At 40.2% G+C, this 14843-nt stretch overlaps 1 protein-coding gene across 3 annotated transcripts in view; it reads right to left on the bottom strand.

Moving 5' to 3' along the window:
• The window catches only part of SF3B1 (splicing factor 3b subunit 1), a 38084-nt gene extending 30708 nt beyond the window's left edge, over positions 1–7376 (bottom strand). For all 3 annotated transcript variants that reach the window (XM_003406155.4, XM_023542601.2, XM_023542603.2), the window contains exon 1: positions 7252–7376. In XM_003406155.4, coding sequence (XP_003406203.1) covers positions 7252–7279 — 28 coding nt within the window. In that variant the 5' untranslated portion in view covers positions 7280–7376. The remainder of the gene's footprint in view (positions 1–7251) is intronic.
• Between the last annotated feature and the right edge of the window lie 7467 nt (positions 7377–14843).

The raw sequence follows: 14843 nt of genomic DNA, 5'->3' as shown, positions 1-14843 counted from the left end.
CCTTCAATGAATGCACAGCCCACTTTTTCATTCTAAGTTTTCAGTAGTTAGTCCCTTATTTGGAAATATATTTACTCAGGGATTACCCTGGTGGCAAAGATGGGAAATCACAAAAAATACACTATCTGCTGGTGACTGGGCAAGAGATCAGGGTCCCCTAGTAGCCCTGCATTTGACTGCCAAGAGTTGGCACTCTTGTGGGTATGTCTTTCAACAACCTGAACCTGTAAATATTCCAGTCTTCATGTTATTTCTCACATCGAGTAATACTCCTTTTTATCAGTGAGTAGTATTCCATTGTAAAGATGTATTACACTGTGTTTATCCATTCTCCAGCTGTGGGGTATTCAGATAGTTTCTAGTTTCTGACAATTACAAATAAGGCTGCTCACTGTCGAGTCGATTCCAACTCACAGCAACCCTATAGGCCAGAGTAGAACTGCTCCACAGGGTTTCCAAAGAGCAGCTGGTGGATTCAAACTGCCCACCTTTCGGTTGGCAGCCATATCTCTTAACCACTGCACCACTAGGATTCCTAGTCTCTTGACAACAGATTTAAAATCCTAAAAACTGAAGTCGTGGGTAGTCCAAAGCCCGAGAGTCGTCATAGTCTTGGGAGTGGGGTGGGGGTGACTTAGACAAGAAATCCAAGTACTATTTAAGCATATTAGACTTGTATTTACCAAAGAGCCTGCAAGAGTCATGCTAAATCCTGAAGCCAACTCATCAGACATGGATTGGACTGGACTATGGGTTGGAGAGAGATGCTGATGAGGAGCAAGCTACTTGCACCACGTGGACACTTGAGACTGTGTTGGCATCTCCTGTCTCAAGGGGAGATGGGGGGATAGAGGGGGCTAGAAACTGGCAAAATGGTCACAAAAGGAGAGACTGGAAGGAGGGAGCGGGCTGACTCATTGGGGGAGAGTAAATGGAGTATGTAGTAAGGTGTATATAAGTTTATACGTGAGAGACTGACTTGATTTGTAAACTTTCACTTTAAAGCACAATAAAAATTATTTAAAAAAAAAGTCATGCTAAAGGAGGAGTCTTGAGGGTAAATTGCCAAGACTGAGGTTTTTTTTATATCGGAATTCTTATTTTAAGGTATGTTTATCACTGGGTGTCATTTAAAACTATTTCAGGTAGTAGTTAAAGTTGGTAAAAACATACTTGTATATTTTTAATACATATTTTATATTGTACAAAAGAATGTATTTTATATTATTACCATTAAAAGTATGGGGGCGGCAAATGCAACCTAAGCCTGAAGTATGATTTCAGAATTATATTCATGCCTAGATCCAAGAATTTTCTTGGTGCTTCCCTTGCTTGTGGAGCCCTGGTGGCACAGTGGTTAAGAGACCAGCCGCTAACCCAAAGACTGGCAGTGCAAATCCAACAGGTGCTCCTTTGAAACCCTATGGGGCAGTCCTACTCTGTCCTATAGGGCCTCTATGAGTGGGAACTGACTCGAGGGCAACAGGTAGTGGTGGTGGGAGAGTGTAAGAGCAAGCCATGGGGGATTTTATTGGCATCTTCCCCTTTCCTCCACACTGTGAGAAACTCTACAGGACAAAACTGTTGCAAGAAATGAACTGCAAAGAAAGAGAGATGGAGGAGAAACTGATGGATTAAAAAAGGTTTAAAAGATATACCAACCAATCACAATATATGAACTTTTTATTTGGAACCTGATTCAAACAAATTGGAAACAAAAAATTGGCAACTGATGAAAATGAACACTAACTAGGTATTTTACAGTAATTTTTAAATGTAATAATGGTATTAACATTACTTTTTTAAAAGTTCTTCCATTTTAGAAATACATGCATGCATTTACAGATAAAATGATACAATGTCTGGGAATTGCTTCAAAATAATGGGAAGGATGGAAGTGACGAGAGTACAGATTAAACAAAATTGGCCTTAAGTTTTCAACTGTGTAAGCTAGGTGATGAGTACAGTACGCAGAGGTTCCCTCCACTATTCACTACTTTTATACATGTTTAGAGTAAGTTTTTTTTTTTTTTTAAAGTATGGTTTTCTTAAGTTCAGCCCTTTTCTCTCATCCTTGGTTCTCTCTTCCACACCTTTGAACTCAAAAGACTGATACTGTATAATGAAAAATTTTTTTCTTCTCTAAAATGGAGTCCTGTTACATATAAATAGCAATTTTCAGCTCTTTCATGTAACAACTTGAATCTTCGAAGTTCTCATTCTTCAGAATCTGTTATTTTTGTCTGATTTTATTGCTCTTGGTAGTTGACAGTAATGTAAAACCTTCTACATGCTAAAACGTAAGGAAACATTTTTAAAGCTAAATTTACTCCAATGATTTACAGAAAAGCAAATGTCATTATTCAATTGAAACCCTACAAAACGACTTTTTTTGGAGGGGGATTCTGATACTCTCAACTATCAAAAAACAAATTCTTCCCTAGAAGGTGCAGAAGATAGACATTAATTAACAACTATCCAGTAGTAATGAATAATCTTATTTGTGAGCTAACCCACCTGAAATCACAACTCCTCCAAAAATAGACTTCATTTACTTAAAAATTAGTATACCGCTTTTATAATCAGAAAAAAAGTGATAATACTAAGACAAAAAAACTTTCTTCTGACATAACTATATCAAATATTTTACCTTAGAATTTGACATTTTTAGAAGACAGTACTACGAAACAAACTAGAGGTCTTTCAAAAGGTGGTAAACATTTAACCTATCATTTGTCTTGTAAACTAAAATCTAAATATCAAACTGAGGTAAACAACCTATGCCAGAAATACCAGAAGGTCACATCTGATACCAACTGTTTAACTGTTCCCCTACATGTTTCCCCTCTAGTGCCTTTTTTCTTCCTATGCCCCACGTATTGCTAAGCTCAGCTGGCAGCACTTCCTCTTCTGCAATGTTTCTTTATTCCTTATTTTTAATTTGGATTATTTTCAATGCACCAATCATTGTTCATGATATGTTACAGAGGCACACCCTTTGGATATTAATCTCTCGCTGACACCTTTTAGTCTGGCTCCTAAGTGACATCTACTCTCCAACAGTCAAGGAGCAAGAGTCTCCCATATACAAGACTTCTAAAAGATATTCTAAAAAAAATAGAAAGTATATTCCTCATCCCAACTCTCAGGCTTTTTATTAAACAAAATCCTAATAGGACAAGTATACCATAAACTATTTTATTGTACACTAGAAAGAACATTGATAAACCGATTCCTAAATGATCTTTTAAAATCTTTAAGCAAGTCTGACTATTTCCTTTTTAGTTTCACTAGCAGCCTTCATTCCAGAAGTCTTTAAAACCAAAATTATTCTCAATAAAGGAAAACAAAAATCTCAGCAGGATGTAGAACAGTAAAACTAGACCCATTCCAGCCATTCCTTAAGCAAGATTTATGGGGAAAAGACCTTTTTCAGCTTTGTGATGCCCCAAAAAATCCAATTCCAAGGATAGCAGCAAAGCAGGCCAATATACAAGATTTCTGGATAATCCATTTTACCTCTTCCAAAACGGAGAGAATACATGTTCCCTCTTTGTTTGCCAAAGTCAGCAGTATGTGAAGAACTGCTGGATGGCAAGATTATGTACATCCATAATTGTACACACTTGACACAGGCAGGTCCAAAATATTCTATCTGATTTAAATAAATCCAGCTCTTTTTATATTTTAATCCTGTAAAGTATAAGCCACAGTGACCAGGGTTTAAAAAAATCAAGTTGATTAAAGGATGTAAGAGCTAATTCTAACAGAAATATCTGAAAGGAATCGAAAGCAAGAAAAAAAAAGTTATTCATTTGACTCAATGATGGGACCTAATAGCCTGTGAAAAGAGCCACATATAAAGGTACAACAATAATCTACTCGACGGCAGTGGGTTAATGATCTACTTCGCTTTGAATTCAGTATTACTCAACTCACCGGACTCAAACACCAACTATGGGTACAGCCATTACTTTAAAAATAAAAGGGTACAACAAAAGAAATGTCTTTACCAGCCACATTAAAGTAAAAAGATTATATCATCTTCTTAAAAAAGCAGCACGATTATGGAAAACTCTGAAATAAAAATGAAGCAAGTATTACACATTTTTAAAGTTGTCTCATAAAACTCTTGTATTAGAGTGAGGTTCTCTAAGTCCTCATCTCTCAACTACACACTTCAATAACCTAAGATGGTTGTTCATTCAACCTTACACTGCAACCAGTGACCTCCCTAAGTAATTTACTACTTGGGGAAGTAGGAAAAACATGTTGCCTCTATGACAATCTCATATGCATCAGAGTAGAACTGTGTTCCATCAGGTTTTCAATGGCTCATTTTTGAGCAGTAGATCACCAGCCCTTTCCTCCTAGCCACCTCTGGGTGCACTCAAACTTCCAACCTTTCAGTTAGCAACTGAGCCGGTTAATTGTTTTGACCACCCAGGGGAAGGAAGACAGGCACTTTATTCTGCAGACATTTGGAAGCCAAACTCAAACTTACCACCCTGTTTCAAGCCTTCCATAAACTGATGCTAACCTAACATTTCTTCCTCTCAGTTCAGGAGGTTCCCAATAATGAATAAGTCCTGCATCTATCTCAGCCAAACATGTCCAAACCTACCTAATTCCTTCAAAGGTCAGTTTAAGTGCACCCTTTCTATAAAGCTCTCTTAATTAAGTCCAGTATAAATTAATCTCTTAATAAATATTGATTAAATACGTGAGCACCCATTAGGTACTAGGTACTGGACATACCAAGGTACAGTTCCTATATGAAACTACTTCAATCAAGTGGAAGAGAAAGCCTTAATACAATATCCTAAGTAAAAGTTGGAAACTCTGGTGGCACGGTGGTTAAAAGTTTGGCTGCTAACCAAAAGGCTGGCAGTTCGAATCCACCAGGTACTTCCTGAAAACCCTATGGGGCAGTTCTACTCCATCCTATAGGGTGGCTATGAGCTGCAATCAACTGGATGGCAACGGGTTTGGTGTGTTTTTTTGGGGGGGGGGTATTTCTATTAAGTATTTATCACTCTGTCTTCTTTCAGGAGCCCTGGTGGTTCAGTGGTTAAGATCTCAGCTTTTGGTGAGCAGTTTGAATCCGCCAGCCACTCTTTGGAAACTCTATGAGGCCGTTCTACTCTGTCCTATAGGGTCTCTATGAGTCTGAATCGACTCCACAGCAATGGTTTTGGGTTTTTTTTTTTTTTTTTTGGTCTTCTTTTAATCATATGCAGATGTTTCCCCTATTATATAAGCTCCTTGACAGCAGGAGGTCCATCTTCATTTTTTATACTGCACAGAGATGGGCAGGGCCTTGTACACTGAATGCTCTAACACATTCTTTGTGTCATCAGTTAATTCACATTGATAGAATAACCCCAAATAGTAATTCTGACCAATAAATTGCAATCTTCTATCAACCAATGCTTTTAGCTGGGTTTCTAAAATGCGGGAAAAAGTTAGGACTTTATTGATGTTCCTGTCAAAGGTTCTCTTATGATGACGATACCAATAAACAACTCATCAAAGCCACAAAATGGGCCAAGGGAATAATCTACTCCTGCATGAATAAGAATGGCAACATATTTACATTTTCTAATTATTTAACAAAAGCTATGTTTGATATACTCTAAAACCAAGAGGAAAAGTACTTAAGGACACGTCTGGATTAAGGCAGTGTTTAAATCCTATACACCCAACAAAAATAATAATAAAGTCATTGACAATTCATTAGCAAGCCTCTTAAATTGCAGAGACCTGGACCTCGGGTTGGCCCAACCATTCTATCCACACTCTAGTCCCAACCTACCTTCCCAGATTCATCTTCTACTATTTCCCTGTTTGCACCCTCTTTTCCAGCCACAGCAGACTGCTCAAACACGCCGTTAACTTTCACAGCTCACACTACCTTGTTACAAAATGCTCTCTCAGGCTCAGATATTCTCCCCTAGTTGAAAACTGATTGATCTTTTCCGACCAGGGACATGTCATCGCCTCTGTGAAATAACCCTAAATATAAATTAATCACTCCTTTCCGAAGACTCCTGAAACATACTGCTTTTACTTCTATCTAAGCACTCGTTTGGCCTAAGAGAATGTATATACATCTATTTCCGCCGTTAAAGAATAAAATCTGTGACCTTATATTCTTTGGTCTGCTAACCGAAAGGCTGATGGTTCAAACCAGCAACCACTACGCGGGAGAAAGACGGTGGCAGTCTGCTTCCCTAAAGATTACAGTCTTGGAAATCCTATGGAGTGGCTATGAGTCGAAATTGACTAGGCTGCAGTGTGTCTGGTTTTGGTTTCGGCATTCTTTGTTACCCCTCACAGAATAACACCGAGCCACACATAAAGAACATGGATGGTACGTGAAATAAAAGTAACTCTTTCTCTTGGAATTGTGTTCAGTGAAGATTTTGGATTTCACATCAGATATCAAGGAATGCAGTTCTAACTTACCACGCTTCATCTTTTCTGAAAAGGGACCCCCATTTCCTATCACCTCTGGGCCCGCTCTTAATACTCCTTAGTAGACTTCAGCCTATTCCCAACATGTCCGTAAATTTCGTATAATGTGCTCTGTATTCCATAAAACGATCAACTAGTTTGAACGCTTCGAGCATCCATAACGTTAATGTGCCCTCACCTCCTTCTACCTGCTTCTCCAATAGCCAGCTCCAAAGAAAAACAGCACTACTATGCTAAAAGTGACTGAGAAAAATTTTACACCCAAATCATGTCGTGCAACAAAAACAAGTAACCCAGACACCTGAAGACACATATTACTGAAGGTTGGGAGTAGTGGGCCTCGGTTCAACCAAACCCGATATAGTGCTGCCGAAAAGCAGTTGCCGTATTTCAGTGCCTTTCTGACTTTCTTATGTACAAACTATTCCGACAACAGTTCCCAGAAACGACTGAGACTTTCCTCCCACACCCGCTTCCCCAACCCCTTGCGCTGGAATCCTCTTTAGCAAGCAGTTTAAACAAGGCCCTCTGGTCGGAGAAGGGAAGCAACAGTACCCAAGCACGGAACAAAGCGCCTGTCGGGGGTGTATGAGTAAGACGCCATTACATGGGGCAGTGGCCTGCGCCGCTGGCGCCAAGGCGACGACGCAGGCCTCGAAGCACGGGCTAGGACCCCAACGAAAAAAACACACAGGAAGAGGCAAAAACCTAAGAAGACAGAGTCTTAGCAGCCTGGGCAACAGAGAAGACACTTAAGCAGAGGAAGAACCCTACCTTCGTGAGTCTTTGCAATCTTCGCCATTTTACCCACTCGAACACACAGACGGAACTGGCGCTCCTAAGAACTTCCGCTCGCCGCCGCCGCCGCCACGGAGAAAAACAGCTGGAGCTGCTCTCTGCGCAGGCGCAAAACGGGAGCGCGCTCCGTGGGTGACACGTGACAGAACAGCCATCTAGCTGGAAAAGCAAGGTGAATTGTGGGTATGGGAGGAGCTAGGGCTGGAGGCTGATGTGGCTTACTTGTTGACTCAGACGGGAACCGGGTGAGCCCTAGCGCCCTTAAGTGTGTAATTTTGCCTTGGAGAACGTGGCTTTCACGAGGACAGTTTAGAACAGACACTGTACGGTAAATTACGGTTTCGGGGCTGGGAGAAACTTCAGCAGGTCTTCAATCCCCTTTTTCCAAATTCACCGAAAGGTGTGTCAGAGCCAGAGAAGTGTTCTTTAGCATGTCTGTACTTGCAATGCTTAGTTATGGAGATAGTCAAAACAGCCTCATCCTTCGCGCTGTAATTCAAAGTCATTTTTTTCCTTTGGTAATTGCCTATCATTTGTGTAAGGGTTTTGTTTACAACATAAAGTACCCAAACATTATTGAATCTCATAAATAGCCCAGTAAGTAAAGTTGTTGCTAATCCTAATTAAGAAATGAGAGAAAAACTAGGGAGAACATGTATAAATTGTTTAAGGTCTCACGGTTTTTAAGTTGCACAGCAGGACCGTTGCCCCCCTGACTTAACTTTATGGGTTCTTAGAAAACCACTGACCGTCAGCAGTAAACACTATAAAATGCGTCTCTAAATTTTAAACATCCTTCCTACATTAGGAATTTTAGTCAATGAGAGTACCGCCGCCTTTTTTCCTATGCATCAATATAGTATCATAAACTCTCACATTTGCCTAGGACTTCAGAGTTGAAAAAGAACAGATCTCAAAGGGAAGTGTGGTCCAGGAAGCAGCTTAGGAAAACAACGAGGGAGGTTAGAGCTATCAAAAAGGAAAGAGTGTACCTTGACGTGTGATCGATTCACAACTCATATTTAGAAAAGCATTAGTAACAGAAAAAGTGCATTTTTGTTTTGGTTGTTGTTAGGTGCCATCAAGTCGGTTCTGACTCGTGCCAGGTCCTGCGCCATGCTCACAATCGATGTTATGCTTGAGCCCGTTGTTGTAGCCACTGTGTCAATCCGTCTTGTCGAGGGTCTTCCTCTTTTCCGCTGACCCTGTAGTTTACCAAGCATGATGTCCTTTCCAGTGTCTGATCCCTGCTGACAACATGTCCAAAGTATGTAAGATGCAGTCTTGCCATCCGTGCTTCTAAGGAGCATTCTGGTACTTCTTCCAAGATAGATTTGTTCATTCTTTTGACAGGCCATGGTATATTCAATATTCTCCAACACCACAATTCAAAGCTGTCAGTTCTTTGGTCTTTCTTACTCATTGTCCAGCTTTTGCATGTATATGATGCGATTGAAAATACCATGGCTTAGGTCAGGTGCACCTTAGTCTTCAAGGTGACATCTTTGATTTTCAACACTGTAAAAAGGTCCTTTGCAGCAGATTTGCCCAATGCAATGAGTCTTTTGATTTCTTGACTGCCGTTTCTATGGGTGTTGATTGTGGATACAAGTAAAATGAAATCCTTGACAACTTACGTATTTTCTCCATTTATCATGATGTGGCTTATTGGTCCAGTTGTGGGGGGTGGGTTGTTTATGTTGAGGTGTAATCCATACTAAAGGCTGTAGTCTTTGATCTTCATCAGTAAGTGCTTCAAGTCCTCTTCACTTTGAACAAGCAAGGTTGTGTCATCTGCATAACACAGGTGGTTAATGAGTCTTCTTCCAATCTTGATGCCCTGTTCTTCATATTGTACACCTTCTCGGATTATTTGCTCAGCATACAGATTGAATAGGTATGGTGAAAGGACACAACCCTAACACACACCTTTCCTGACTTTAAACCATGTGGTATCCCCTTGTTCTGTCGAACAACTGCTGCTTGATCTATGTACAGGTTCAATTTAGTGTTCTGGAATTCCCATTTTTCACAATGTTATCCATAATTTGTTATGACCCACACAGTCAAATGCCTTTGCATAGTCAATGAAACAGATAAACATCATTCTGGTTATTCTATTCTTTCAGCCAGCATCCATCTGACATCAGCAATGATATCCCTGGTTCCATATTCTCTTCTGAATCTGGCCTGAATTTCTGGCAGTTCCCTGTCAGTATACTGCTGCAGCCTCTTTTGAATGATCTTCAGCAAAAATTTTGTTTGCGTGTGACATTAATGACATTGTTTGATAATTTTCCCCTTCGGTTGGATCACCTTTCTTAGGAATGGGCATAAATATGGATCTCTACTAGTTGGTTGGCCAGATAGCTGTCTTCCAAATTTCATGGCATAGACAAGTGAGCAGTTCCAGTGCTGCATCTGTTTGTTGAAACATCTCAGTTGATATTCCATCAGTTCCTGGAGCCTTGTTTTTTGCCAATGCCTTCAGTGCAGCTTGGACGCCTTCCTTCAGTACACTGGTTCCTGATCATATGCTACCTCTTGAAATGGTTGAATGTCAACCAATTCTTTTTGTATAATGACTCTATATTCTTTCCATCTTCTTTCGATGCTTCCCACGTCTTTTGATACTTTCCCCACACTGCAACTCAAGGCTTGAATTTTTTCTTCAGTTATTTCAGCTTGAGAAATGCCGAGCGTGTTCTTCTCTTTTTTATTAGCAGCAGTGAAAAATCAATTTGATGAATTAAAAAAAAATTCAGTTGTATAATTTGCATTTCTTTATTAGGTTAAACAATAGTTGGGGGAGAAAGGGGCATGAGATAAGAGAAAAGAATGTAGATTGTAATACAAATCATTGACAAAATTTTAGTTCTTGGGTTGGCAGAAGGATCCATGAATATTCATTATATTATTATGTTTTGTAACTTACACATAAGTTCCATGTATTCTTTTATATATACAAAATAGTAAAAATCATATATGTATTTTTTTTTTATTTATAGTATATTTTAAAACAATGAAAGGAAAAAGAATGAGAAATAAGGAATGGGAGAAGGGAGTTACTATTCATCAATAATCAACAAACTAAAAGAATTCATATTGGCAAAGAATCACAAGGACATTGCATTCTTGGGTCATGTTTAAAAAAAATAAATTTGTATATACAGGGTGAGCTCAGTCATGTAAAAAAATATATGCGAAGGAAATTCACTAAAAATGTTAACAATAAGTGTTTATGAATGATGGGAATATGGGTGATTTTTATCTTTTCTTTATACTTTATAGTATTTTCCGGATACTTGGCTATGAGTATGTATATTTTTATAACCAGAAAAATATGTTTTAAAAATATGACAACCAGTTGCAAAGTGGTCTCACCGTCCCTCCTCCTCTTTCTAAGACAGAGATAAACTGAACCTGCTGGCCACATCATGTACGTATTTCTATGGGTTCCTAGGTATTAAATTACTTTCACAGGGCAAGGACATATACAGGATAATGAGATTTGAGAGAATTTGCCAAAAATCAAGGGAGACTCCCTTTTTTTTACTAGTCTTTAATAAAAGAGTGAATTGGACATTCCAGCAGTAAAAAACAAAGTTTTTTTTTTTTTTAACAAGTCTCTTTTACATCCTATTTTTTATAGTATTAATAAATAATACTGAGACATTACTTACCCCCTTCAATCCAAACCTCTTCGGGTGAGATTTTTTATGTCAAAAGTCAGAGGGGTGACCTGGTCCCTGTTTTTATAACACAGACAATTGACAGTGGTAACATCTAATTAAATCTTTCCATTTCTTGTCAGGGGTACTTGGATGCTGACTTTATACATATACGTAGCAAAAAAAAAAAAACCCCGTTGGCATTGAGTCAGTTCTGACTCAGCGACCCTAACAAGACAGAGTAGAACTGCCCCATAGGATTTCCAGGGAGCAGTTGGTGGATTTGAACTGCCAGCCTTTTGGTTAGCAGCCAAGCTCTTAACCACTGTGCCACCAGGGCTCCATAAATTGCAGAGTAGCAAGGATATATAATTTCTCTAGACAGAAAGCAAGGTATAATAATTTTACAAAATGTTAAATGCTAGCTGTAACTCGCATAAATTACCTTTGGAGATAAAACTCTAAAGGCCTTCAAGTTCCATTCTATAGGAACCCAGGTGACAATTTCTCAGGTGAAAAAAGGGTTGTCACAAGACAAGTGGCCACAATCTTGATCTGCAGTGTTGAGTTTTCCAGGGGTCTCATATCAAAGGGGTATCATACTCTATCCACCCCAGGCCAAAAATATATTTCCATTTTCCTTTATATTATGCCTAAAATTCCACAATTAGAGTTTTATTTCTGAAAAGTTAAGGTATTTCTTAGCTATATTAAAAAAAAAAAATCCTGATGGGAGGGTAGAGAGGGTTAGAAACTGGCAAAACGGTCACGGAAGGAGAGACTGGAAGGAGGGAGCGTGCTGACTCATTAGGGGGAGAGTAAATGGGAGTATGTAGTAAGGTGTGCATAAACTTATATGTGACAGACTGACTTGATTTGTAAACTTTCACTTAAAGCACAATAAAAATTATTAAAAAAAAATCCTGGAGATAATGTTCTTAATATGTCCGTCAATACACCTATAATGTCTAACTTTTCTTCTAGTTTCGGCTAACCTGACCAACGTCTCTGCTCAGGGAAACAGCTCTGAGTTGTTCCCTTGGACGAGAGATAGGCACCCAGCCAGGTATCTAGTACCTGGCCTGGAATACAGGACACCTTGCCCACAGACAACAGAAGTTACTTGCTTAGCCAAGATTCCTTCTCTCAGAAGTTTGAACTGGAAATTCGGTAAGAACTTGCCAGTTGCTATTGAAACAGAAAGAGTAAAAGGAGAGTGAGCTGAATCACTTCAGTGACATAAGACAGAGTGAAGAATCATAAATTCCTGCTGCTTGAGTCACCACAGCTACCTTGAGTCCAGAACCATCTCCAGCTCCAAGCTTATAAAGCCCCATTTTTTAAATCAAGCTGCTTTACTTTAACTTGCTTGGGTGCGTTTCTGCTCCGTTCAGCCATAGCAGGCTTCAGTAAAACAGAGGGGCAGTATATTAACATCTTCTATGAATTATTTTGTTGATGTTGCTGTGTGCTGTCAAATCGATTTTGACTCCTAGCAACCTTATAGGACAAAGTTGAACTGCCCCATAGGGATTTTAGGCTGTAGTCTTTATGGGAGCAGATTACCAGATTTTTTGTCCTGCAGAGCTGCTGGTGAGTTCAAACCACTGACCTTTTCATTAGCAGCCAAACGCTTAACCATTGTTCCACTAGGGCTCCTCATGAATTATCATACTAGCTCTTTTCCCTACGTAAAGGAAGTTAAATGCTGAGAGCTATCTTTGACCCATAATGGTAAAATATCTAGATTCAGAGCTGTGGTGCAGCGAATACTTAATTTGGCCCTTCTAGCCAAAGTCTGGAGCCCTGGTGGTATGGTAGTTAAGAGCATGGCTGCTAACCAAAAGGTCAGCAGTTCAAATCCACTAGCCACTCCTTGGAAACTCTATGAGGCAGTTCTACTCTGTCCCATAGGGTTGCTATGAGTTAAAATTGATTTGATGGCAACAGGTTTGCTTTTTTTCATTTTTTTCAGCCATAGTCTTTGTAACTCCCACCAAATGACTGGGGTGGGGGGGAGTGTATGTAAATGAGGTGCATGTGGCTCACCAAGGGTCTTGGACAGCTTGCTAATAATTTAAATAAGATGCATGACATCCTCCTGGGGTGGGACCATGCAAATAAGGTATGTAGAACTCTAACGAGGGGATTGATCAACCTCGTGTAGTATAGATAGCAGAGTATGTAACTCCACCTTCAGCCAATACTTGATTGGATATGCTGAAAGGGGAACTAGAATTTGCCAGAAAGAAACATAGGCTGTTGATTTGAATGCACATTCCCTGTGTATAGAGTATTGGGCCCTTGGGTTGAAAATCTGAGCCTCACTCAGGAATTTTGCATTTGAAAAGACCTACCCAGAACTGCTGAGAGAACAGAAGATTTGCATTTGAAGGAAGGACCTGCTAAAAAAAAAAAAAAGACCCTTTTGCAAGCAAGTGGTTTGCCTTTGAATACATCTGGGCAGAAAAAGTCAGTGCCTATCAGAAGAACCCCCATGTAGGACTGGAAGTTAAAGGGAGCCAGCCAGTAGACAGCTTGATATGTTTGCTTGTCATGACCACCTGGGTCCACTCAGTGAGTGGAAGTGGGGGCAGTGCAGTAATGAAGAGACTAGCTGAGTTTGGACACGTTCAATTGGCAACAATTGACCAAGGGACTAGGAATGGGAGAGAGAAAGGGCTGGCTGGTCAGAAGTGCAGGGAGTTGTGCAGACTCTGACCTTATGGGTGGTGCCGGTTGACTTAGCCCATGGGGGCTAGAGATGAGAGATAGAGATGGGGATGGCTGGCCTGAAGTGCCGGAGGTGTGTGGACTTCCGAGCGTATGGCTGGTACCTATTGGTGACCTAGCTTGGATAGATAGGGATGAGCTGATCAGAACCTGACTGAATGAAGAGAAAGACTTTGACACTGTGACCTGGTGTAAATTACTGCAGTTTGATGTCATGCTCTGGACTGAACTTTGCTTATGGATGCAGATCCTCGAAGTTCAAACCAGAACAGGAGATTTGTCAGATCAAGGAACATGCTTATTTCCTTTGAACACTGGTTTGATAGGGACGGGCAATTTAAACATTTGTTATCTAAAATGGGTGGAGTTAAAGGCATGAAGTGGCTGGCCTACACACTTTCATGGGTGTGATTACACTCAAAATGAGGGGAACAAGGGAGGATTCCCACTGAATAGACTCCTGTCTTCCTGGTGGGTCTGGGGAAGACGGGGTGGGGGAGAGGTGGATGCAATTATATGATTCAGTTGTGTTAATTGTTGACAGGGTTAATTGTGATTGTAAAAACTGTAATGGTAGAGGCCGTAAGTATGAAAGCATGGACTAAGGGGGAGGCACCACTGGACTGGAGTACACTGGCCCAACCTAAAGTCCCTTAAAGGTTTTGTTATGCTGATATCTCTTAAGGCTCAGAGTAAGGGAGTAATCTCTTAGTTAAATTTCATCAGAGGACACAATGGGTAAAGACCAGATGAACTTTTGGAGAACCTGACCAGATGGATGGATACCTATAGCAGATCTGAATGACTGATACCTGAGCAACCTCACCATTAGGACTCTTGGCCTTACCGAAGGACTAATTGTTAACGACTGTTTTGGGCTGGTAAAATGCTTGGGAGGGGAAAGTTAGTCCTTCAAGGATGAAAGGGCTTATGGCTAGAAGAGCCGGGTTGGCCTGTGGTGCACTGAATTACTTATATGGCCCTTCCAGCCATAGTCTTTGTAAATCCCACCAAATGACTGGGTGGGAATATGCAGATGAGGTACTTGTGGCCCACCAAGGGTATTGGATAGCTTACTGATAATTTAATACAGGTGCATGGCACCCTTGTGGGGGTAGGACCATGCAAATAAGTTGTATGGAACCATAACAAGGGGATTGGTAA

The sequence above is a fragment of the Loxodonta africana genome, chromosome 6, assembly GCF_030014295.1.
Source record: "Loxodonta africana isolate mLoxAfr1 chromosome 6, mLoxAfr1.hap2, whole genome shotgun sequence".
NCBI lineage: Eukaryota > Metazoa > Chordata > Mammalia > Proboscidea > Elephantidae > Loxodonta > Loxodonta africana.
Note: the sequence above shows the minus strand (reverse complement) of the source record. Positions and strands in the feature narration are given on the sequence as shown.